Source organism: Cheilinus undulatus, linkage group 17 (genome assembly GCF_018320785.1).
Source record: "Cheilinus undulatus linkage group 17, ASM1832078v1, whole genome shotgun sequence".
NCBI classification, from domain to species: domain Eukaryota; kingdom Metazoa; phylum Chordata; class Actinopteri; order Labriformes; family Labridae; genus Cheilinus; species Cheilinus undulatus.
The window spans coordinates 38,855,693-38,880,778 of record NC_054881.1 but is presented as its reverse complement, the minus strand read 5'-3'; the positions used below and the strand labels follow the sequence as shown (position 1 = coordinate 38,880,778).

The 25,086-nt window shown below is 39.6% G+C and overlaps 1 protein-coding gene across 2 annotated transcripts in view; it reads right to left on the bottom strand.

Moving 5' to 3' along the window:
• si:dkey-34e4.1 (carboxyl-terminal PDZ ligand of neuronal nitric oxide synthase protein) overlaps positions 1–25,086 on the bottom strand; it is a 96,526-nt gene that overhangs the window by 22,606 nt on the left and 48,834 nt on the right. For both annotated transcript variants that reach the window (XM_041810186.1, XM_041810187.1), the window contains exons 3-10: positions 22,232–22,324; positions 22,051–22,109; positions 19,575–19,683; positions 17,464–17,605; positions 14,161–14,327; positions 9,322–9,483; positions 7,050–7,245; positions 1,474–1,804 (exon numbers count right to left, since the gene is read on the bottom strand). In XM_041810186.1, the coding sequence (XP_041666120.1) occupies positions 1,474–1,804; positions 7,050–7,245; positions 9,322–9,483; positions 14,161–14,327; positions 17,464–17,605; positions 19,575–19,683; positions 22,051–22,109; positions 22,232–22,324 (1,259 nt within the window). The remainder of the gene's footprint in view (positions 1–1,473; positions 1,805–7,049; positions 7,246–9,321; positions 9,484–14,160; positions 14,328–17,463; positions 17,606–19,574; positions 19,684–22,050; positions 22,110–22,231; positions 22,325–25,086) is intronic.

Below are 25,086 nucleotides of genomic sequence, written 5' to 3'. Positions count from 1 at the left end.
GCCGAGTTAAAGTTAATGGAGTTTCTGTGTTTCTCCTAAAAATCTCATTCTTTCTTTTTAAGCCTCCGTGATTGCTGCTTTCAAACCCTGATCCTTTCTTTGTTTGTCTAACCCCGGACCCTCTTCTCTCTCTGTGTTCTGTAATCCCATGATTACAGTCACACTTTCATTAGCTGGAGACTGTTTTCTGCTGAGCTGAGCTGTTCTATGCTAATAACACTAAAAGCTATGGGCTGTGTGTGTCACTGTGTGTAGCTGTGTGGCCTGGTAACCTAAACACAAACTGACTGGTACTACAAAGAGTACCGACATTAGTGAAGTAGTTCAGCGGCAGAGGAACCCCGTGTGAGTCCATGAGATATGAAGCTATGCTGTTGGTTTGGCTACGCAGCATTGCCATGTTCATAAGTTGAACACAGGGGGACTAATAATTTCATCCTTATCTGCAAACCCTGATTAGGATATCAAATCTTTTGAAACTGAAAGTACAACTGCAAGTGCATCAAACTTTATGCACACAGAAATACAAAAATTTACTTTAACAACATCTGAACTTTCCTTAGAATGAACATGCTTTCATTTCCTGTCATATCAGAGTAATTTAAGGATAACTCTGTACACCCAGTAGATATTGGATCAACCCAACGCCCAATGTGGCCCACAGCCCAGAGCTGGGTCGGACCAGGTTCCCTGCCTATACCCTAGAGCCAAGGCCAAGAAAGACTCAAGGGGAGTCAAGGGCGTCCCGTCAGACATAGCAGCATAATTATATTTTAGCCTAGATTTTCTAGTTTTTGTATGTTATGCACACAGGAGGTTGCTTGCAGTAGGCAATGAATGGAGACATATTTTCCATTAAATCATGTGTTCAGCGGGTCATGGTGGTAGCTGCTCTTGCAATCATTACAGTGCATGTGGCATCATCTTATACTGGTATATTGGCCTTCTCAGTATATGGGGCAAAGCCCAATTTTGCAAAGGAAAACTAGGTCTCAAAAGTGCATCTTGCATGCTACATTTTTATGATAATCACCATTAATCCTCAGATGCCAGACAGAGGATGGTGATATTAGAGACCAAACTGATAAAGCTTGCATTTGTTTTTTGTTGCACAGTCGATATTTTTAGCAGTAATCTGTGTAGATGAAGAAAGAGTTAGATACGGCACTAAAGACAGGGCTGTTTCAAATAAAAGCTGCATGGTGTCCTAAAAATTCAACTAAATTACATAAATCCTCTGGACGGCTTTGTGACTCACCGCCCCCATAGCAAAAACACGGACACGACCTTTAACCTGTTTAACCTCACCATCTATGTGAGGCAATCTGCCAAGGAAAATAACTTTGAATTTGACTTAAAGTGCATTTTCCAACCTAACAATCCAAAAAAATTAAAGAAGAGTAGTCTGTTTGTTATTTGTAAGTTAATTACACATTTTTCATCCTGTAATAAATACATAAACAGCTGTCTTACTTCTCATCCATGTTGGCAGAGTTCCTCAACGTGAACGGAATGATCTCATTGCCTGTTCCCTCCTTGCTCTCCGCTGTCATGTTGGCCCGAATAAAGGGGTCCAGGTCTCCGTTGACTGAAGCGTCCGGTTTGCTGCTGTTCTCCAGGTTGAGCAGGTTCAGGTAGGACTCGGCGCTGTCCACCTGGGAGGGGGAGAGGGGTGAGGTTTGGAGTGGCCATGCAGGGGTGGAGGTGACGAGCTGGTCCAGGGTCTGGTTGTAGTGATTCTTTAGATTCAGAGACAGAGACTTTGCTGATGTTGACACAGGGCTGCCGGATGACTGCTGATCACCTGGAAGAGGGAAAGATTTGACAAAGTTAATGTTAAGGGCCTGGTTCACAAAAAATGGACTGCAAAAGCTAAAAGTTAAAAAATGTAGCACGATTTCCTCCTGCATTCTCCTACTCCCTATTGTCTGGCTCATTGTCTTGCCGGGAATCTAATCCCAACTTCTAGTTCTCTTGCAGCCTGCTCAAGATTGTCCACGAGGATTTTCCGATATTTTGCTGCATTCATTTCCCCCTCTACCTTTTCAAGTCTACCAGGGCTGACTGCCAAGAAGCATCCCCACAGAATGATGCTGCTCACACAGCGCTTCACAGTGGGAATGGTGTGTTTATGACAAGGTTATAGTAGTTTGGGATTTTTCATTAGTTTTTATTTCTATTTCATTTTCACTTTCTCTGTTCGATTTCAGTTTAGTTTTTTTTAGTTTTTACTGCTGGTTTGTTAGTTTAGTTTTTATTTTGCAAATATGCTTTTGTTTTAGTTTAGATTTTATTAGTTTTAGTTTTTTACAGATAGATATCTGGGCTGAGTGAGCGTCATACATTTTTAAAAACATATTAAAACAGGCTACTCTTCACTAATCATTTTATTTACTTAATGATGATGTTTGAATACAACTCCAGACATAAACTACCACTGTGTGAAGTCTTAACCAATCAGATCAGGCAATTTTACACTCCCCAGGCTTGTGTGTCGGTGCCAGTCGGTATATCTAAGGATATTCTGTCTCCATTTTTATTTTATTTTAGTACGTTTTTTTAAGCGCACTATACAGCTTTAGTTAGTTTAGTTAGTTTTTGTTTTTTGTTAAAGCTTAGTTTTTATTTTTTTAATTAGTTTCAGTTAATTAAAATGATTTTTAAATTTTAGTTTACTATGCCAACCTTGGTTTGTGGTGATGTCAGTGTTTGGCATCTTGTCTGATGGCTAAAAAGCTCCATTTTGGTCTCATCAGACCAAAGAACTTTCTTCCACTTGACCATGGAGTCTCCCACATGCCTTTTGGTGAACTCTAGTCCAGACTGAATCTGAGTTTTCTTCAACAGTATCTTTTTCTTTGCCACTCTCCCATAAAGCTCTGACTGGTGAAGAACCTGGCAAACAGATGTTGTCTGCAGAGTCTCTCCCATCTCAGCTGCTGAAGCTTGGAACTCCTTCAGAGTAGTCATAGGTGTCTTGGTGGCCTCTCTCACTAGTCACAAGTTCAGAGCCTTGGGAATGCTTTGTATCCATCCACTTTTCATAATCTTTTCTCTGAGTTGCTTGGAGTGTTCTTTTGTCTTCATGGTGTAATGGTAGCCAGGACTGGACCTTCCAGACACAGGTGTCTTTATACTACAATCACTTGAGACATGTTCACTGCACTCTTAACTTTGTAGAAACTTTTTTTGTAATGTTTTACATAAAAAAGCCAAATTATGTTGACCATGATTGATTTATAAATCCACTATTGGTTGATTTATCAGGTGGTGTTAGTGCGACCAGTCTGCACCTATTCATACTTAAAACTGTGGTTGATCAAGTATGTATCTGGGAATTTTTTTCCAACTCAAAATTGCACACTGTGAATTTTGGTTGCAAAATAGTCAATGTGAAATCAGTTAGTATAATTTGTGTGTCATTAATTCACTTGGACAGGTTTAGCGGCTGCAGAAGTCCATCATTTGGTGAACCTGGCCCTGAGTAAAGTAAATTTCATCTATGGAGAAGGGTTCCTCTCTGGCTTTTTTCTTTAAATGTCTCTAAGCGCTGACTCTCATTATAGAAAGAAGCAGCTGGCATGAATCCAGTGGCAGCACTTAGCCTGGCCATGTCTGATTAGGAAGATTAGCATTTCCTATCAGAGGGACTAACATGATTAATTCAGGCATAAACATGATGTTTTATTTTCAGATATATGCAGGGAAACAAATTCAGTATGTGCACGCACCGACAGATAGACTCGACTCAGTGTTTGTGTGCTTATTCATTGATATCTGGCAGACTGAATGTTTTTTAACTGCTATAAATAAATCCCTCCTGTGGGAGAAAGGTGTGTGCTCCTCTGTGTGTATGAAATTTTTAACACCAAAGGAACTCTTACTGAGTCTGGGAGGCTGAGATAATGACAGAATGCTTAAAATCCACAGTGATTACATAATCTCTAACTGCTTTAGGATAGAGACACTATTGTTTTGTTAAATATGTTGATTACACATATTGTGCTACGCGGAGTGAGCGTGGCGATTAACACAATGTGGGGCCCTCAATTTGATTCCAAAGCTTCTTTTAAATCGTAATAATCGTTTCAAAGTGAGATCAATAATCCTAGTCGTTTCTGCAGTCGACACAACTGCAACAGTAGCCTCTTTGTACCGTTGAACCTTTATAATCTAACCCAACACAAGCATAAATAAATGAAGGGTGATGATGTTCAGCTTTGGCCCACACTGTCAGAGTGATATGATTTTAACTGAATGTGTATTATTGAGGATTTGGAGTGAAGCGTGTTTGACCTACTGGACTGTATTACAGTAAGTATTGGGTATTATGAGGCACCAATATGAGCAGGGCGGGGTGAGGTGGGAGATTATTAGAAGCCAGTCAATCCAGGACAACAGAACAGGTAACTTTGACCTCAATAGTACACATACAGCTGAATTAACATCCATCAGTGGGTTTTTACCAAGAAATAAATGTATAATCAGCTTTAACGGGGAATTTGTTGCAAATCTATTGTACTGAACTGAGTTGAAGTGTATGTGTGGGCCTAATGGTGTCCAGAATTGTAAACCCTGGGCAGCAAACTCTGCGTCCTCTCTTTTTTACCAGTTAGCTTTGCTATGTACTTCTTTACCAGCTTTTTAGAGATTTATATGCATTCAGACCCCTTCACTGTTTCCAGTTTTCTTATGTTGCAGCCTGATGCACCAGTCAAAAGAAAAAAAAAAAAAACAAAAAAGAAAAAATATATATATATATATATATATATATATATATATATATATATATATATTCCCATTAATCTACACTCAGTACCCCATCATGACAATATGAGAACAGAACTTTAGAAAATTTTACAAATGTATTAAAAATAAAAAACTGAATATTACATTGACATAAGTATTCACACCCTTTGCAAACATTTAGCTCTGGTTCCTCCCATTTCTCTGCATCTTTGCTGAGACGTTCCTCCACCTTGACTGGAGTCCACCTGTGGTAAACTAAACTGACTGGACATGATTTGGAAAGGCACACACCTCTCTAGAGAAGGCCTCAAAGCTGACGATGATATCAGAGCAACAACCAAGCCATTAGATTAAAGGAACTCCCAAGAGCACAGTGACCTCCTTAATTCTCAAATGGAAGAAGTTTGGCATAATCAGGACTCTTCCAAGACATTTTTGTCATGTCCCTTCCTCCTGACTCTTTATCACTAAATTCTAGTGATTCATTATTTGTGACTCAAGTGTTTCCTTTCCAATTCATGGCACCAGCTCCCTGTATCATGAATAGATTCTGAATCACATCATGGCTCTATCTCAATGCCCCTCTTGCCCCTAAAACATAGGCCCTCCCCTATGTTTTGCACATTCATGTCTAGAAGAAGGGTATCCCAAATTGTGTTAGAATTTAAGGCAGATAGTGAAGAACTATATGACCCTTCAAATGGAGATTTATCAAAGGTACTCTAAGCACTAACATCCCCTGGAACCTTGTGGCAAGATTTCAAAATTAACAATTTCATATTAGAATTACTGTTGTTTCTATGCATTATGGCCCTTTTGGTATTAAACAATCACTTAAAAAATAGCTTTTAGTAGAAATCACCGGTATTGTCATCACACCCTGTTACATAAATGCTACCAGATGATGTATCAGAAGCTCAAAGAAGATCACCCCTGTCATTAGGTTTTAAGGGGCAAGGGGGGGGGGGGATTCATGTGCGTGGCTGAGCAGGCAAGGTCAAGCTCAATGGCAGGCAAGGTCAAGCTCAATGGCAGCCGAGGTGAAGCTCGATGGCAGGCAAGGTCAACCTTGATGGCAGACAGGGTCAAGCTTGTTAGTTACCAATGCCAAGCTCAATGGCAGGCAAGGTCAAGCTCCATAGCAGGCAAGGTCAAGTTCAATGGCAGGCAAGGTCAAGGTCGATGGCAGGCAAGGTCAAGCCCCATAGCAGGCAAGGTCAAGCTCAATGGCAGGCAAGGTCAAGCTTGATAGCAGCCAAGGCCAAGCTCGATGGCATTTTTTTTGTCCAGGCTCTTATACCCTTGGTGGTACACCTGTGGGACGTTTTTGGGCTCTTGGTGCATCCACAACACAACCAGGGGCTCGTGGTAACCTGACTACACCCAGGGAAAACTCTAGCCTGTGCTTACTCTCAACATCCACCCTTTACTCCTCCATGAAGGTGATTTTATTTTTTCAACAGATTGTTTTCCCATGCTCAGGCAGCTTACACACCATTACACACCTTATTGCATCCTCAATTTTATGACCAAAACTTGCCTGATGTTCTGCACAGCAGTGTACATCCACTGCACTTGTTTGCTGTTATGCTTTCAGACACTTTGGAGCATTTTGGACACTAGTTTGGACTTTAATCCCCACCTGGGGAAGAGGGCTTTCTATGGCCTGCTGAAACTGTCTGAACGTTATGGTCTACTGCAGCTTACCGTTTTTAAATAATTATTTTTCACTTACTTGCCTTTAAGTTATTTTAACTTACTGTTATCTTTGAAATATAATGTATTAGGATGGTTTGTTTTATGATGATTTTTGTCTTCGTGTCTAGTCTTGTTTCTTTCCTGTTTTGAGGCTCTTTAATTTGCCTTTTATCTAGATGAGTTGCCTTATTAATTAATTTGCCTTTCATGGCCTTCTTTGATATTTTAGAAATAAAGGAAAGCGTCTAACTGGTTGTGCTTGCACCTGGCCGACATCGTCTCTCCTCTCTGTTAGAGATAAAAGCAAAGTGCTAAATTAAAGGACATCCAGGTGGCGTTAAGGGAAAAGCACCAGTGCTCACCTACAGAGAGGAGTTCAAATGCTGGCAGCTGTGCTTCTGCCCCGTCAAACACAAACGAAGCTGTTTTTAGGCAGAGGGCCAGAAAGGGATCATAGTTTGTGTCGTGACTGATTACACCATCCCCTTGTCAACAAGAGGGTAAGCAATGACAAGAACTGTGGAGCATGAAAGAAGCTGACCTGACAGGAGTGCGTCTGAGGGATTACACTGTTCCTACAGGTCACCCCTGCATTTACTTACTGTGTCCGTTGGCGAGAGGCTCCTGCTGCGGCTGAGTTGTTTTTGGGGAGCGGGCCTCCAGCTCTTTCAGCTGCTGCACTAGCAGGGCCAGGTGCTGCAGCAGGTCTCTGTTCTGCAGAAGCAGCTGGTGGACGCGCGCCTGTGCCTCCATGCGGGCCGCCGTCTCTGCTGCCATCTGATCCTTCAGGAGCTGCACCTGGAGCGGGCACAAAGGTCAAGGTGTGTTTGTTTGGATGAGGGATTTCCAATTTGACCTCCTGCTTCACGTCTTAAGTCTGAAACAGATTCATAATCTTGTCTTAATCCGCATTTTTAAGTAGGCTTGTCACAATGTCAGAATTATTAACTTTGATTTGACACTAAGAAAAATGAAACCATACTGATACCACAGGAACAAAAGCAGAAGTCCTAAACACCAAATACTGGGCCATTTCTTACCAAAACTGTCCTCAAAATCACCTGCACACTGCCTTAACTGCACAAAAATATCAGCAACATTTCTACAATAAAGTGATGCCCATGTTGTTAATAGTGTGCAGTTCTCCTGCAATTTTGAATGCATTCATGCCTCTCTTAAGCACAAGTCTTCTAAAACAGATGAAGATGTTTAATAATGTAAACAATTCTTTGTAAATACTCACAGCCTGAGGTGTTATTATAAATAGGATACTTGATGAATCTAATGAGATGCTCTGTTACAAATGTGCATTTTAATAACAAAACTACTTGTACTCTGTTTGGCCGCACAGGCTGTCCTTCCATTTCTGCGAAGGTGCTTCCCCCTAGTGGACAAATATCAGCATAAGACTAACAGAGCAGCCAAATCTATTGTTAATAATTCATGCCATATTGGACAAGGTAAATCAACAACATGAGCCAGGATGGAAATTGAGCTCAGAGTCAGAGTAAATTGGAAAAATAATTGGTACATGCTGCTGGCATTTGGTGAAAGCGGGTAGGTTTGTGGCTTTATGTATTGGACATTGATTATTAGTTTGAAATTAGCTGGAGTTTTTAAAAATTGACTGAGGGATGTGAATCACATCAATGATACCAAATTGTCTGACCAATTTACTGACTGACAGAAAACTAATAATAATAATAATACAGAGTGGGTGGCAGTGAAAAACTAGTCAACAGAATGTCATTGTTCTGATATGTTCAACTATAAAGGGGACATATTTTACCCTTTCAAGACAAGTTTAAATTGGTCTCAGAGGTCCCCAAAACATGATTGTGAATTTTGTTGCTAAAAACACTCCAGTATAGGATTTTTGCATGTCTAACAACCCCTCTGTTTCAGTCCTGCTCAGAACAAGCCGTTTGTGTCTGTGGCTTTAAATGTTACTGAGCTTGACCAAAGTCTCCAGGGTGGCCCACTGAGCAATCCAGCATCTCAGCTGGCAGCTGAGGATCAGAGGAGGATCAGGAGAGGAGGGCGGAACTTTCTTCTAAGCGGGAAGGGCCAACCAAACCTAGGGGCAGGGCTAACACCCCACATGACATCATGAAGGGAAACGCTGAGTTTCAGCACACATTTTCTGAAAGGTGGAGTAAGAGAAGGGGAAGGAATTGATTTTTCTGATATTTGAGGGGATTGTGGACAGGCCAGGGGCACATATTTCTGTTAGAAAAGCCTGAAAAAAGGATTTTTGCATAATATGCCTCCTTTAAACTTATATTAGCCATTACCAATATTCAATATGCTCCCATCATCCTTGTGTGTGGAAAGCAGAAATCTTAGCCACTGTTTTTATCTATTTCCCAGTGAATTCCCATGTTATTTACCGAGAGGCATCCCCACAGCATGATGCTGCCACCACCATGCTTCACAGTGGGGATGGTGTGTTTGTAGTGATGTGGCCAAAAAGCTCCATTTTGGTCTCATCAGACCAGAGAACTTTCTTCCACTTGACCATGGAGTCTCCTATATGCCTTGTTGTCTGTGAGACTACTAGCACATAGTGGCTGGACCTCTGTTGAATTAGGTCAGTCACTTTAAAGGAGGTGATTATTTATGCAGCCAACTTACATTTTTTTTTATCTTATTGACATTACTTTGTAGAAATCTGTTTTCACTTTTAAATTAAAGAGGATTTTTTGTTATTTTTCTTTGTCAAAATAGCCAAATTATATTGACCATGATTGATTTATAACATCATTAAAAGGGCAAAATATCCAAGGGGTTGAAAACTTTTTCTAGGAACTGTAAATGTGGCTCAAATGAATATTTCAGGCCTCTGCGCTGTGTATGATTGTGTCTGTTCCTCACCTGTGCGACAGCCACCTGTGTGTGCTGCTGCTGCTGCTGTAGCTGCTGCTGGAGGAGCTGCAGGTAGTGCTGCGACGCCAGTGGAGTGAGAGACGGAGAGCAAGGGCTGCTGGGAGTAACCCCCTGGGATGTCACAGTGAAGAGGGACCTTCGATCTAAATCCTGAACATAGAACAGAAAGAACATTTAATAGAAGAAAGGAAAATGGCAGTACAAGTCAGGCATGAATCGATAAAAAAGGCAGAGACTGTACTTGACAAAAACATTTGATAAATGTCAGAAAAAAACAAGATAATTTTATGTTTTGATTCTGTTTTGATTTTTAGATTTAGCTTTTTTTTCAGATTAAGAAATGATCCCTTAATGATCAAGTGCTTTTCACTTCCCAAGTCCAATTATGTGTCCCAGTGTGAAGGAATCAAAAAACATAAACTGGTGTGGAAACAAATGCCATGCAGAATAACTCAGCCTGTTGTAATGCCCACATTACACCACTAGAGGGAGAGGTTGCATGCCGTATAGTACAGGAGGGACTCTCAGAGAGGCTTTTACCTCAGACTATCATCAACTTCCCTAAATAAATATGACATTTTAAATATAACAAAGGAACACTTTGCACTCAGGCTTGTAAGAGACAATCTCTCCCTCTCACTCTGAGCCCCAGACGTCTGTTCTTGCAAAATGTAACTTTGGCTGAGCAGGTATGATCTCCCAAGAGGAGCCCTGAAGGCAAACACCTCCTGTTACCTGTCTGAGCTTGGTATTCTAAGTAAAAGAAAAAAAGGAAAGTGAACTTCCAAGAGTCTGGAGGAGAAGAAACAGCAGACTGGCTTTCAGTTTCTTTTGGCTTTCAGGGCTTTTCTAGACTGTTAGACTGAACAACAGGAGGCTGTTAAAAATGTAGTTGTGCTAAGTTTCATCTCTGTTTATCCAAATTGAAAACATTTTTTAAGTTAACTGTACTCAGTCATTCTAAGTATTATTTTGTCATTGTACTCATATTTTTTGACAATCATCCCTGAATCTCCACGGGTTTCCCAGAATGCCTTTTGGCATTAGACACTTGCACTATGTTTGAAGTTACCAACTGAGTTAGAGAAATCCTGCCTGTATAAAAAATAATGTAAACCCTTGTTGTTTGGAGTGTTAACTTGACCAAATAAATAACTCTAAATGGGTTTAAAAATTCAAATATACCTCTTTTTGGGAAAATATACAAAATTCTGACATTTTAAAGAAAAATACAGACCTAATAAATCTTTAAATCTTTAGTGTTTTGTAGTTTTGAATGACAAAATTAGAAAGCGTTAAAGAAAACACTCCAGAAATACCTTCTTGGCTATGATTTATTTATCGTTGTAAATTTTTAATCGCTGACGTTCTTTGTCCGGACTGATCCGAGTTTTATTTCTGCTGCACAATAAACAAACAAACATGACCAGAGAGCACCGGTTTTTATCAGATTTGACCGAAATTATTCATAATTCTGATTGGAGAACATTACTGACATGACCTTTAATATGAAAAATGGAGTTCCTGTTTTTGACTTTGGCTGCACATTTAGGACCATATCCTTCAAAATAAGATGCCTACTGAGGACGAAAAACAACTTTCAAGGTCTGTGATGAATAATGACTGTAGCCATGAGGCAGCGTCTAAAATCAGGTCAATTTAACACCTCAGATGGTTTTTGAAAGTGTTTTTGTTATTTTTTGTTCTCTCCAGTGCAGCCAGCACCATGTGTAGCCTTTATCTTCTGTTAAGTCTTTTCTCCTGTTATCCTGATCTCTCTCATTATTCCTCACTTCATCTCTCTCTGTTCTCCTCTGTCTTTCCTCCTTCCCTCGTTTCTTCTCTTATCTCCATGGAGCAGATGTTCATGAACCCCTCAATGGGATTATGGTGGCGTTTCTCAGAAAATCAAAGGAAACAGACTGGGGTTTTTGGGATTAGGTGGCCCCCTTTCAGAGCCAGCAGGAATATTCAAGTTCCCCTCAATCCAATCCAATCCTACTCCCTCTCTTTCTCTCTCTCTCTTCCAGCAGCCTCGTGAAAGCTGAGTCTCCCACACTTGGTGAAATGACAAATCCAAACGAACACATCATGACACACCAAAGCCAGCATGTTTGCATCTTTTTATCCTGCCACTGTCAAAACATTTATGAAGGAGAATCACTGTTTCTAGCTCCAAAAGGGGGAAAAAAAGAAATGTAGTCTTTTTACGATATGCATGGGTCTATAGGTGAATTTATACCGACGGTGTCTGCTGCCAGCTGGAGCAGGCTCCAGTCAATGATCTGGTCAGGTACTGCAGTAGATGACAAAGCACTTTACTGAGCTTTCGAAGTTCAATGAGCCGTTTGGCAGCAGGTTGCTTTGATAATAGCGTCAAAACACTAAAGCCAAAGCAATGAATTAAAGCAGAGGCAAAGTCCTGCAAGGCCAGAGCGGTGCAGCACAGAAACAAGTGATCATTAAAGTGTGGACGCTGCTGCTCACTCGTTAATCCCGCTGGGACATTAATAAAGAGGAACATTCGCATAAGAGGGACGTCATGAGGATTTGTTGTTGTGAGTCTGCACTCACATTTAGCTGCTAAGAGAGGTGAAAAAGAACCCTAGAGTAACAGCTCAGCATCCCAGTTCATGAGTCTAGCATACGCTGAAGAATGAACAGGGATAGTGTCCATGGAGGAAGATGCTGCTTTCCACATAAACCCATTACTGCATGCTTAAAGATTGCCAAGAAGCACCTTGACACTCCACAATGCAACTGGGGCATAAAAAGGGTACCGCATATCAACATGAGAACATCATCCCCACAGCGAAATATGGTGGAGGGATCATCAGGATTTGTGGCTGCGTTGCTGCCTCAGGGCCTGGGCCGCTCGCCATCAACAATGGGAAAATGAATCCCCAAGTGTCAAGGTATTCTACAGGACAATGTCAGGGCTGTCCACCAGCTGAAGCCCAGAAGAAGCTAGGTGATGTAGCAGGACAATAACCCTAAACATGGAAGTAAATCTACCACAGCATGGCCTTAAAAAAAGACAATCCACCTTCTGGAGTGGCCCAGTCAGAGCCCACACCTGATCCAATAGAGATGATGGGGAATGACTTCAAGAGACAGCCTAAGGCCTTGTTCACATGAAGACGAAAACTATGTTTGCGTTTCATTTTGAAAAAGTTTTCCGTAAACACAGGATTGTTTCAGGAAATGTCCGCATAAGCACGGAACCACTGAAAAAGACTGAAAGCGCTGAAGTAAATATGCCAACCCTTTAAGTGGCGCTGTAACGCTGCCACGGAAATGCACCAAAAGAGAGAAGAAGATTATGAAAATTGCCCTAAATGTTCTCCTAGTTGTATTCAAGAACATCTGGTGTCTGCTGTTCTCTGTGGTGATAAAGGAGCTTCAGATTTTACTGTAAAAGCTGTAATAAGCTCAAAAGCTTCTGCAGCACAAACACAACTCTGTTATCTGCCATTGTTATTTTGGTTCCACAGTGCATGCACCCTAAGAGGGCTACGCTATGTATGACGTTATTGTTTCAATAAAGATGCAGTTGGCGGAGATGTACGGAGACGAAACAGTAAGCGTTTACAGATTTGCTCACACTCGGTTTCAAAAAGTAGCGTTTAGGGCCTCCCAAAATGCCGTTTCCATGTGGATGAGACGCCGATACGACAAAAAACTTTTCGTATACTCCTGAATTTGTCTCGGTGTGGACGGGGCCTAAGAATCTGGGTGAGTTGAAGCAGTTCTGGAAGGAAGAATGGTCCAAAATTCCTCCTGAACGCTGTGCAGGTCTACAGGAAAATCCAGGGTTCACTTACTTTTCCCAGCAGCACTGTGAATGTTTAATGGCTGTGGGCAATAAAGACTTTAAACATTATAGTTGTTTGTATGGTATTAGGTTAAATTACATTGTTTTTGTCGATACTTGTGACTCAGATGCAGATCAGATCACATTGATGACCGATTAATGCAAGAAAATAGAGAATTTCAGAGAGTTGATGTTTTTTTTCTTGCCACTGTATACAGTGCATATGTAAAGTAGGCAGGCCCCTTCCCTTTTTTAAAATTTTCTTTAATTGCAGCCTGATCCCACAGTCCTTGAAATAAAATGATTTACTCATAGTTTTAAAAGGGTGCCAATGATTTTGTCTGGCCCATTTTTTGAGTTTTGCGTAAAATTATGTAATTTTTGGCTTTTTTCTTCTGCTTTTTTGTGTTGTTCCAATGCGTATAAATGACTTAAACATGTGTATACCAAAAACATTTGTAATTGCAACAATTTCTGGGAGAGATGGTGTATGTTCTGGAAAATTCTAGGGGTGCCAAAACTTTTGTCCATGACTGTATATCTCATTCTCCATCTTTAAAACGTAGATGTACGGGGCTTTTTCCCCTCAAAATTTAAGGCTAGACCCTAAAGACTCACACTAGCCATACCATGCCTAAGCACATTTCCCCCCATAGTCGAGTCTGTTTAATCAGGGGGAGCACTCCTACCATGCTCAAGCAGGGCACTTTTCCTTCACCCTTACATGTAAGGAAGAGGACTTCAGCATGGTTCATGTGCATGCACAAGTTCAAGTATGCAATGTGGACATAGGGTTTACTATCAATGCACTGCCTTGCAGAATAAAGAAGTGCTAAAGTATTTGTCAAAAATGACTAAAAAAAAAGCCACAAAGTCAGTAAATTTGTTGTCATGTTTTCTGTGTTTGCCACACTTGTGCTGTATGACCGTGTGATGGCATACGAGAGGTAACCATCTTTGGGATTCAGAGCAATGTGAGTGCAAATGTGCGTGTTCATCCTGCAGTGTCTTACTATGATGGTCTGTCCAGGTTTGACCACGTTCAGCTCAGCCAGACTCTGCAGGATTTCACTGACAGCTTTTTCACAGATCGAGGTGCCAGCTGAAGGATCTTCTCTTCTTCCTCCACTCTTGCCCTCCTCCTCTTCCTCTCCTTGTTCTGCTCCGGTCAGTTTACGACCTGTGAAGAAATTCACAAAGAAAACAAGACATTGGTAATGCTGTTGAAGATTTCACCAGAGTCTTCCATGCACAATTTAACCTTAGATGTTATCAAAATACCAAAACACATTGTGCTGTAAAATACAGATGTTGAATTTTAAAATTAGAGAACATAAAAGGTCTGTTTTCTGCACCCTAACATTATCCACCATTTCTGAGCATCAGAAAACTCTAGCTCAGAGCCCGACGACTGTTCTCTCACAGTCCAAATAACAGTCATTACTGGCCACACTGGCTATCATCCTCTCCTGTTGTCCAATGACAGTAGAGTCATAATCACAGAAATCTTTCCCACCATCATCCTCCATCACACATGAACTGATCAGAGTGTGAGGCCTCAGAAAATCAAGATTAGATCACGTTGTTCTGTAAATCAGTTTATATTCCAGAGAAACCGGACATCTGTGTCATTGCTGTTTGATCACCGGGAGGATCTGGAGAACCAGAGAGGGTTCATGGGTCCAATTAGGCTGTAAAAAGGGCGTGTAATCCAAATAAACAAGCAGGGTTGAGCTTTAGAAAGGAGACAGATGGAAGCTATGTCACCAGAATGACAAATAAAGGCTGGAACAGTGTACTGCACTGAATGAACTGTAAATGCCACATTCTCCACCTTAACACTGTGCTTAAAGACCATGTAAAGTGAAAAATAAATCTGTATTTAGGTTTGTTATATGATAGTTCACTGTGTTATGAACCCCTACATCAAATTTCAGTCAAATTAAACATCTCTAAGTTTAAAAAATTAAGCTTCAAAATCATGAAAAATGAGGCAGTAAAATCTGCTCCAGGATGGTGTGGGTGTGTCTGTTGAATGAGCTGAAGCCAAAATAAAGAACTAATAATGAATAAAGTTCTCAACAAGAGGTCCACCAGTTCTACATTTCTAATTTAGTTCAACAAGATAAGACATTTTTAAAGCATTACTACTCCATGACTCTGAGCAGGCTGGAAAGAACTGTAGGAAACACTGACATGCACTTCTGCAGTCATCAATGATGCCCTGAGGATCATCACTGATGAGTTTGTTGGTCCCATGACTTTCCCTCTAATGGCAGCAGATAAAATTTCCATCAGCATCAGCTGTGCGTTCTAATTATCAGAATGCTAGCATGCTGACTTTAGTGTTTGTTTTAACCCTTATACCCCCCTCGGGCAGTTTTGTACATTTTTCTCAACTTTTTCTTTTAAATTTGTGATCATTTTGGCAGTTTTACAGCTTGTGGCATACATTTTTGCAGGAACTTTTTTTCTAGTTAAATTTTTGAAATCCAACATGTTTTATTCTTACATGTCATTTATACTCTATTGATGCATTTTGCACCCTCTGGACACCTTCGTGGCAAAAATGTACACATACAAAAAACTGCTATTAATTCATCATACATCTTTATTTTTCTCTACTTTTTTTCATCAATCTCTTGAACAACTTCCGACTTGATAAAAAATACCAAATATTTAATAACCCCTTAATGCCTATTGTATCATATTTGATATACACTTTTATGAGAACACTATCTGATCAACATGCTCCATGAATTACTTAAAAACATTTAAGTACAATCTGATAAATGATAAAAATGCCCTCTAGTGGATTATCAGTTGCCAATATACCTAATGTTTTAAGTGTGATACAAAAGAAAAACCCAGAAAACTAAATTTATGGCAATTTTTCTTTTTTGAAATTTGGTAGAAGGTTTTTTTTGTTTTTTGCTAAAGGTTTATTTCGGGCATTTTTTACCTTTATTTGATAAAGGAGGACAGTGGATAGAGTGGGAAGCAGGGATGAAAGCGGAGAGAGACATGCAATAAGGGGGCCTCAGGCTGGATTCGAACCCAGGCCGTCTGCGTACATGGGGCACGCCTTAACCGCTCGGCCACCTGCTCCCCAAGGATTTTGGTAGAAGGTTAAAAAAACATGTCAGTTTCAAAAAATTAGAATTTTCTGGTTATTATTTGAGTTATCAGGCATTAAAGGGATAATTTTTAGAATTTTAACCCTTTGATGATTTAATGGCAGTTTTTTTGTAGGTGTACATTTTTGCCTTGAAGGTGTCCAGAGGGTTGTAAATTTGAGGAAGGCACCAGCATTAAAGTAGTGCAGCATTAAGACAGCCTAAAGAGCTTCTAATGCAGCTATAGCCCTGTTTAAGAATGCAGACTTTTATCTCTGTGCTTTATGTCCAGGAATTATTTGTAGACTTTGGTGAATATGATAAAATGCTACAGGTGAGGATGAAATGATTACCCTCCCATGAAAGTTTAATTTTTTTTAAAGTATCCCAACTGCTGTTAAAAAGAGCAAGGAAATTATAACACAGCTTACCCCAATTATTTCACAAAAATAAAAACTACCAGGGTCTAAATGATGATCCCCTGATGCTAACAATCAGTTGTGTCTCCTTTTTGCTGTAAAACAGGCTGCAGTCATTTGTTGTAGTTTTAGTCTCTGACTCGTCTCCAGAGGAATCCCAGCCCATTCTTCATTGGTCAATCTCTCAAGCTTTTCCAGATTTGATGGTCTTCTGGCATGGACTTTCATCTTCAGTTCAGCCCACAGATTTTTCAATGGGATCCAAGTCAGGGCTTTATGCAGGAAAGTCAGTAAGGTTCACTTTGGTCTTCTGGAGGTAATTCTTCACCAGGAGACATGGATGCTTTGGACAAAACGACGACCCAGACGGCTTGAGGTTTTCTTTCTAAATCTTCACATACCCTTCTTTCTTCATGACTCCTTCCACCTCAATAAGATTCAGTGGGCATAATACTGTGATTTACTGTGGCGCTCTTTGGGTGATAAGCCTCTCCTTCTTTCTCCAAACATCACCATCTGATGCCTCCAGTATCAGAATCTTTCTCCAGGTAGTCCTGAGCAGACTTCAGTCTGGTTTGAAGGTGTCTCCTCTGCAGAAGTGGACTGGTTCTTTGCTGAGTCCTTCACTTCTGTCTTAGCTTTTGTTCTGGGGTCTTTAGACACATCTCTCACTAGTCTTCTATCTTTGAAATCTTACACAGAGGACGACAGCCAAACAGACGTAACTGCTATCTTGTGCTCTAAAATGTGAATTTGTCTAGGAAGAACATTAACCCCTCACCATTACTGCTGGACTCCTCAGTGGACTTGTCACTCTCGCCGTCCGCCTGCCCGTCTGCGTCCTGCTCAGCATGCTCCAGACTGAGCTTATGGCAAACCTCAAAGGCCTGGCCGACTGTCCGCACAATTCGCATGGCTTGAGTCTGACAGGTGAGAAACAGAGAGAGGAGAAGCTGAGGTAAGAAATCAGTGTTAGGAGGGGTGGTATTCAATGATTGGCAGACACTAAAGTGAATAAATGTCCTGTTTGCATCCTCCTGTCTGCTTTAAGAGGAGTGAATCAGTGACATCAGTCCGCTGCAGATAAAGCATCCACACTGTCAGTCATCCTTAGAACATGCAGGAGGTAAAAACTGTAGCTGAAAGACCAATAACATCATTTTCTATGTGTAATACTTCTTTTTAACAGCTGACTGATTACCAGATGTCTGAGCCAAGATGGCAGCAGCTTGCAAATGCAGCCACAGCTTCAGGAAAGGTGTCCACAATCTAATCTCGTCCTTGTGTGCATCTAGTCTGCATTCAGCACAGGCTGAAGTTCTGCAGCGCTAAGCTGATGGATATCAAAGCTGCTGGAAATTGGATTTTACACCAGAATTGATTTACTGAGCTAAAGTAATAAAGGAAATTAGTTCTAGAGAAAGATTAAAAGGAAAAACACTAAATACAAACAGCAGAAGGGAGAAATTAAACATGACAGTGAATCCAGCTTGCAATGCTTCTTAAATTTAACCATCTGGTTGCTGCATTCATCTGGAAATATGAATCAACAAATAGATGACAGCAACAAAGTTTGAAAAGGAGAGATCTAATCTAAGTGATGCAGCAGTAGCTGGAAAAACTGATATCTGCTTTCCCCTCTCTCTGTATGAGTGATAACAGGCGGTTTTATTTTCACTTATTTAAACAGATATCTCAGGGGTGATGAAACATAACGGCGGCAGTGAAGCTGTGCATGAAGCTAATTCCCCAGAAAAGTCTTATTTAATATTTAACAGTTCTGTATCAGTAGTTAAATGTTAAGGGAATAGTTTAACATCCTGGGGAATCGAGTGAGATGTTGGTCCATTAAATATGAAGATACAGAGGGGAGACGGTTGGCTTATAAGGGGTGGCAGAAGAGCATTCTTTTTACCGAGTCATGAACCATGTTCAAGAGTTGACGAGGCCGTTGTATGAGGATTTGTTTTAGCTTTGGACAGAGTCTGGCCAAACTTAGGAAAACTAGATTAAAAAACCTAAAGACTGATTGAATGTAAATTAATTTGAAGTCAGAATATGAAGAACCACTGCCCTCTACAGGTTGAAACCCAGCTACTGCAACTGAATTTTTCTCATGGCTGATCTTGTGCCAGGTGACACATGTTGTGCCAGCTTTGTCACCACAGAGCTCAATGGTTATGATCCGCTTTTTCACAATTTTTAGCTTTGGTAGTGGCAGCTGATATCCAAAATTCACAGTAAACAGCGGGCTCCAACAATCAGAGATGTCACAAAGTGTGCAGGAGTTTTCTTTGAATTGTTTGTTGGATACCTCGCTCTCTGACACACCTGTCTAAAAAAATAGACGTGTGAAGCAATCACAGACTGTAGAAAGAATTGGACAGAGCCTGTGTGACGTCAGCCGTCTGCTTATAATAGGGGGACTCAAACAGCTTTTGAAGCCAATCCGTGGCGGCCTCCATATTGAAATCGCTGTCTCAACCAAACTTTGGATCAACCGAACGGCAGACAAGAGCCCGCCCACTATGCTCCACTTCCTGTCAGCTAAGCTTGCACAAAGACCGGTCTTCTGGAGGAAGCGTCAAGCTATCCGCCAATCAAATGAGACATGCCAATCAGTGCGCAGTGAGGTTTTTCCTAAATATCATTATTAGAAGTGGACTTTTGCTGATGGTCTTATTTGCTTCTCTTAAAGATACATCAGGATTATTTCAGTCTGTTTCTTAACTGTAAGAGTGCTGTAGCTTTAAGTTAACCAGGTAGTTGTTATCAAGAGCAGGTATGTTGGTTTGATGCTAAGCTAATCAACTAACACCAGTTTTCAGCCTACATCTTCTTGTGTAGCCCTCAGCTCTTCATGTATGCAGTCGGTGGATGGGCATTTTGTACCTTTTTCTTTGACTTGAAGACGTTACATCTGAAGGAATTACTGGACCCGTCTCTCGCAATGTAACTGAAGATCTTTAAGTCCTGGGAGTCGTGAGAAACGTAGAAAATCCTGCAAAACAAGACAACAAATGAAAATTCACAAAAGAATGCAGCATCACAAGCAGCAAAACAGAGCCCTACACTTACACCAGAACTGACATTCTGTGTATAACACACTGCTTCTTAGACTACTGCAAAGGAAGCACACCCACAGAGTTTACATCATATTGTGACCTTTGAGATTCACAATTTTTCATTTTAAATCAATCAGACCTTTTAAACTCCTAACTTTGACTTTTAATCCCATGTTTTTACTTTTCAAACTCCTGATCGAGAAATTTATCCCACATTTTGACCTTTTAGAGTCAAAATTTGAATTTTATCTTCTAATTTGATTTTTTTAACTCTTGATTTTGTATTTTATCTCATATCTCGAACTTTAAACTCATGATTTTAACTCTTTAACTCATATATTTTTGCCTTTTAAAAACCTTATTTTGACTTTTAATTTTGTATTTTGAACTTTTGGACTTATAAAGTTGACTTTTTATCTCAGATTTTTATCCTTTAAACTCATTTATTTATTATTTAGTATTTATTTGACATGGACACAGACATTTTGACTTATTTTTTTAGAAATCTTAAAATCATTTATCATCACTGTTTAATTTCCCCCAAAATTCATTACCTGTGAGAACATGGTTGACAGTTTTGAGTTAAATCTTGACCCTTTTAGGCCCTCAGGTTAAACCTAAATTCAGATTTCGGCCCCTGCTGTGACTGAGTTCGACACCCCTCCGCTACGGCAACAAAAAAAAGTCCCAGGCTACTAATATCTGATAATTTCATGTTTTCATTTGTCAGAAATCTCAGGAAAACTTCTGCATACTGCCAACATTGCACACAAAACACTGTTTGGGGATTGAAACTGCAATTTTTTTGTGCCATTTAGTCGGTATGTAGACATTTGTCTGCAGTTTGCAGCTGATTTATTATTGGACAACACAGCAGTCTTATAAAACAGCTGTAGTACTTTTACATGAAACAACTTTCATTTGTTTCAAAATGCATTATTTTTAAACATATAGTACCAAGATGCTATCAAAGAACTGCAAATTTAGGCAGATTTAATGCTGTGCAACTATTCCATCCTCCTCGCAATCCAAGATATTAAAAAAGGAAACTTGAATTGAAATTTGCAGATTCCTTACACATGATAGACAAATTACCACTAAAAAACAAGTGACTGCATTTGCAGTGTGTGGTATATCTGACCCTATAAACACATTTGCAGCCATGAACTCAGAGATATGCGCAAGGATAATTTCATTTAACACATCCACTCTTTCTTGATGGGATGCTGCTTTGCTAAGTGAAATCCCCCCACAGTTATATTCATTATTTACCCTCTCTCTGTTTGCCTCGCACTATTTAGCCGCGTCACACTTCATTTAATCTCTGAAATGTCTATTTGACCTGATTTAAATTATTTTAAATGTTTATTTCTCACATAAAAAAGCAAAATCATACAAACAAGTAAGCAGGAGCTGTGAACAATAGTAAAACTGTTGTCAAAACCTGATATCCTTCTTCTTAAACCTTAAATTAATACATCTCCAGTATGCCTACAAATTGATTATATTTTTATCTCAATATGTTGTCACTGTTAGCTGTAAAATCTTATTTTACACCCTTAAAATCTCTACTATCCACTGCTTTTTCTGGTCCTTTTCATTAAATGTGTACATTTTATAGTGCCATCATAAACTCCTCTGCCCTGCTCTTCACCTGGCAGGTTGCACCTTTTCTTGACACTTTACTCTTTAATTGCTACAAGCTGTCAGACAGTGACTGACAGCGACACCGAGCCGTCAAAGATTGGCACCGTGCACACAGAGACGCTGCTGGGATTGTGAAATAAAAACATTTTCTTTGTGCACATAAAATAAAAACCTTGTTGTTCAAATGCTTAGAAAAGAAAATAAGTGAAATACTCAGAGACCAGGAAGCAAATTACAAACTCAAAAGTACACTGACATATGCTCAACCAATTACATGTACAAGTCATAGATTATTCATTAACTAGCATTGTGACTGTAAATGCATTTGGCACCTGAAGTACACTACATTCATGCACATTAGCCCTGCATGATAAAGTACATGGGATGGCCTACAAAGCCAATCTCAGCCTCCTCCTCAGAGACCCAGTGAAAGGATCTTATTTCCTCTGAGAGGCATACAGTATGTATTATGTGCAGCGTACTCAGAGTAATTACTCTGGTTAAAACTAACCAGAACATGCAGAGTGCAACCAACAGACTGGCATGAATACCAAGCAGTTTATTTGTCTGCATGTGCAAAGTAATCTGAATAACCAACCTATTTTTTTGCATACAGTGTTTATTTAACAGTCATGCATGTGAGAGGCGTGACTGACCTGTATATGGGATCTTGCATGATCAGCATCTTGCTCTCATCCCACGTCCACTCTTTTCTCTGCATCAAAAATACAGGGATTAAACACTGAAACCACCAAGCCATCTATTAAAATTAGATATGTCTTGACTATGCAGAGACTAGTATAAACAGGCTTTGTCCTCATTTATGAGTCAACTTACCTTCTGTTTCTTCCTCAGCATCACCTTCACCCCGTCCACAGACACCACGATGCTGACCTTCTTCTTCTTGATGTTCTTGGCTTTGAATTCATACTGTGGGAACACAGAGATTTTTCTTTTTAGAAATGCAGTATTACATTTTGATTGCAGCTTCTTTTTCCCTGTAAAACAGTCAGATTCTACGACTGTATCACAGGGTTGTGTTGTTAAAATACCAGAACTTTGAACACTGATTACAAAAAGAGCCAAGATGGCTGAGTGCTGCTTCATGTATTTGTAAGTATCAAACACAGAGGTCCATAGGTGTCAAGGAAAAGCTCCTAATACCAAAGAAGACGAGGCCAGACGTGTATAAATACTTCGGTACCAGAGTTTTAACTTTAATATGACACTTGTAAAATCAAACCAATGCAATGGCAAGAAATATAGAAGTTCTAGACATCCAATATTGGCTTATTTCTTGTTTTCAGTATCAAAACTTGCAGGAGTTTTGTTTTGTTGTGGTTAAAGGACTAAATCCTCTCTTATGCATCTAGTTTTTATAAAGCTTTGGTACTTTTTGATGATTGTAATTTTTTGTAAAAGGAGATTGTATGTTTTTAAAACATCTGTTATAAAAAATGGGTTCCATCTTTGGAGGTCTTTTGGGCACATACAACTTGTAGGAGACCTTACGGTAGACCCAGGGCTCACTGGAGGGATTGTATATCCCATATATCCCATATCTGGACTGGTAATATGTCAAGATCCCCCAGGAGGACACAGAAAGTGTCGCTGGTGTGAGGGACGTCTGGGTTAACTTGCTATCACTGTGACCTGGCTGCTTCCATGGATGGCATTGAAAAGTATAAAAGTTGACAACCCAACTAGAGTTGTTCCAATTTTAAAAACAACATCGGGAATACGTCTGATACTGCTGAAATCGGTTCTCTACTTGAAAACACTGCATGCACAAGCTAATGTTTTAACACAACAAAGAAGAATCAAACAAAGGACAAACTGCAGCAGCAGCAGAGTTTGGAAGCAGCAAGACATGTAATATTTTCAAGTCTGCATGCGTTTGTTAGAAACCCTTCCACACTGGCGTTTTCGTACGACAAGAAGTGACGACGGTTATCATCGATAAATAACTTTTAAACCATGAATCCTATCCTCTTATTTATGTTTCTCTTGAAGCTAGCCATTGGACCATTCCATTGATGCTATCCATTTCTTCGTAGGTTTTCTACTGAGACTTTTTGGGGACTTTAAAATTAAACCCACACTAGTTAAAACAATATTGAACGTCTTTTTGTCCATTTTTAATATATTTTAAATAATTGGTTGCAGCTAGCATGAATGCTAACAAATGCTAACGAATGTTTACGACCATGATGTTGCTTTATGGGGGCTGTCAACCAATGGCAGGCTGTTCTGTCATCATGCTGTGTCAAACTGTTCATGCTTTAACACGCAGATCATTATGGAGACTGAATAGCGTAGTGATTCTCAACATAGGGGTCGGGACCACATTGGGGGTCATGAGACACTTAGAAGGGGTCTCCAGATGCCTTTTAAAAAAACTAAGAATATTTTATTAAGCACACATTTGCCACTTTACACCAATTTTGCCATATTTCTACCCTTTTTATAATTTTTCCAACCAATTAAGTCAATTTAACACATTTTTGATGCTTAAAACTCATTTTTATCAATTTCAAACTCTTTCTACCACTTTTTTTTTGCCTACTTTTGCCCCTATGGAAACTAACTCTTGCTGCTTTCTACCTATTGTTGCGTCTGGTGACTGCTGCCACTATAAACCATTTTTCATACCCATTTTTGCCAGTTTAACCCAGTATTTCTTCCCATTTCACCCATTTTCTTACTTTAAACCCATTTTGCCACTTTTAAATCCCCATTCAATACATTTCAATCCTATTTTTGTCACTTTTAACAAATTTTGTCCACTTTTTAAATTCCCCTATTGAATTTTTTTTTTTTTTTGCCATTTTTTACCACTTTCAACCCATTCTGGTCATTTTTAATCAGTTTTAATCCTTTTTATGCCCATTTTTGCCACTTTAAACCCATTTTGGCCTGTTATTATTACCCTTTTGATATTTTTTATGCCAATTTTTGCCACATTAAACCAAATTTGGCCATTTTTTATCCCTTTTTTAATACTTTTATGGTAATTTTTGTCACTTTCAACCAATTTTGGCCACTTCTTTATTCCCCTTTTAATTTTATTGCCATTTTTTGCCATTTCAAACCAATTTTGGTAATTTTTAATCCCTTTTTAATACTTTTTATTCCCATTTTTGCCACTTTAAACCCATTTTGGCCCTGTTTCTATTTCCCAGTGATAATAATAATAATAATAATAATAATAATAATAATAATAATATCTTGAATTTATATAGTGCCTTTCAAGAAACTCAAGGACGCTTTACAGGAACACATATACATGGACAAACTATGTGATAGTTTTTATGCCCATTTTTGCAATTTTTAACCCATTCTAGCCACTTTTTATTCCCCTTTTAATACTTTATATGCCAATTTTTGCCACTTCAAACCAAAATTGGTCACTCTTTCACATGACTATACTCTTTGTCTAAGGCTGTGTTCAATCACCTTTAGGTACAGGGGGTTCCCTGGTCTTTGGAACCTTTATTTTGGGGGTCGTGAGCTGAAAAGGTTGAGATAGAGAGCCTGTGATGTGTCACTGTTATTCTAATATTTAGCAGTAAAACTCACAATAAGTAGCAGGAAAAACAAGTGTCAAGGAGAGGCCGTACATTTCCATTATATCTGTGTTCTGAGTTCTGAGTTCAGGAGGGCTAAAACAACATGCCAGTTTTCCACAGCAC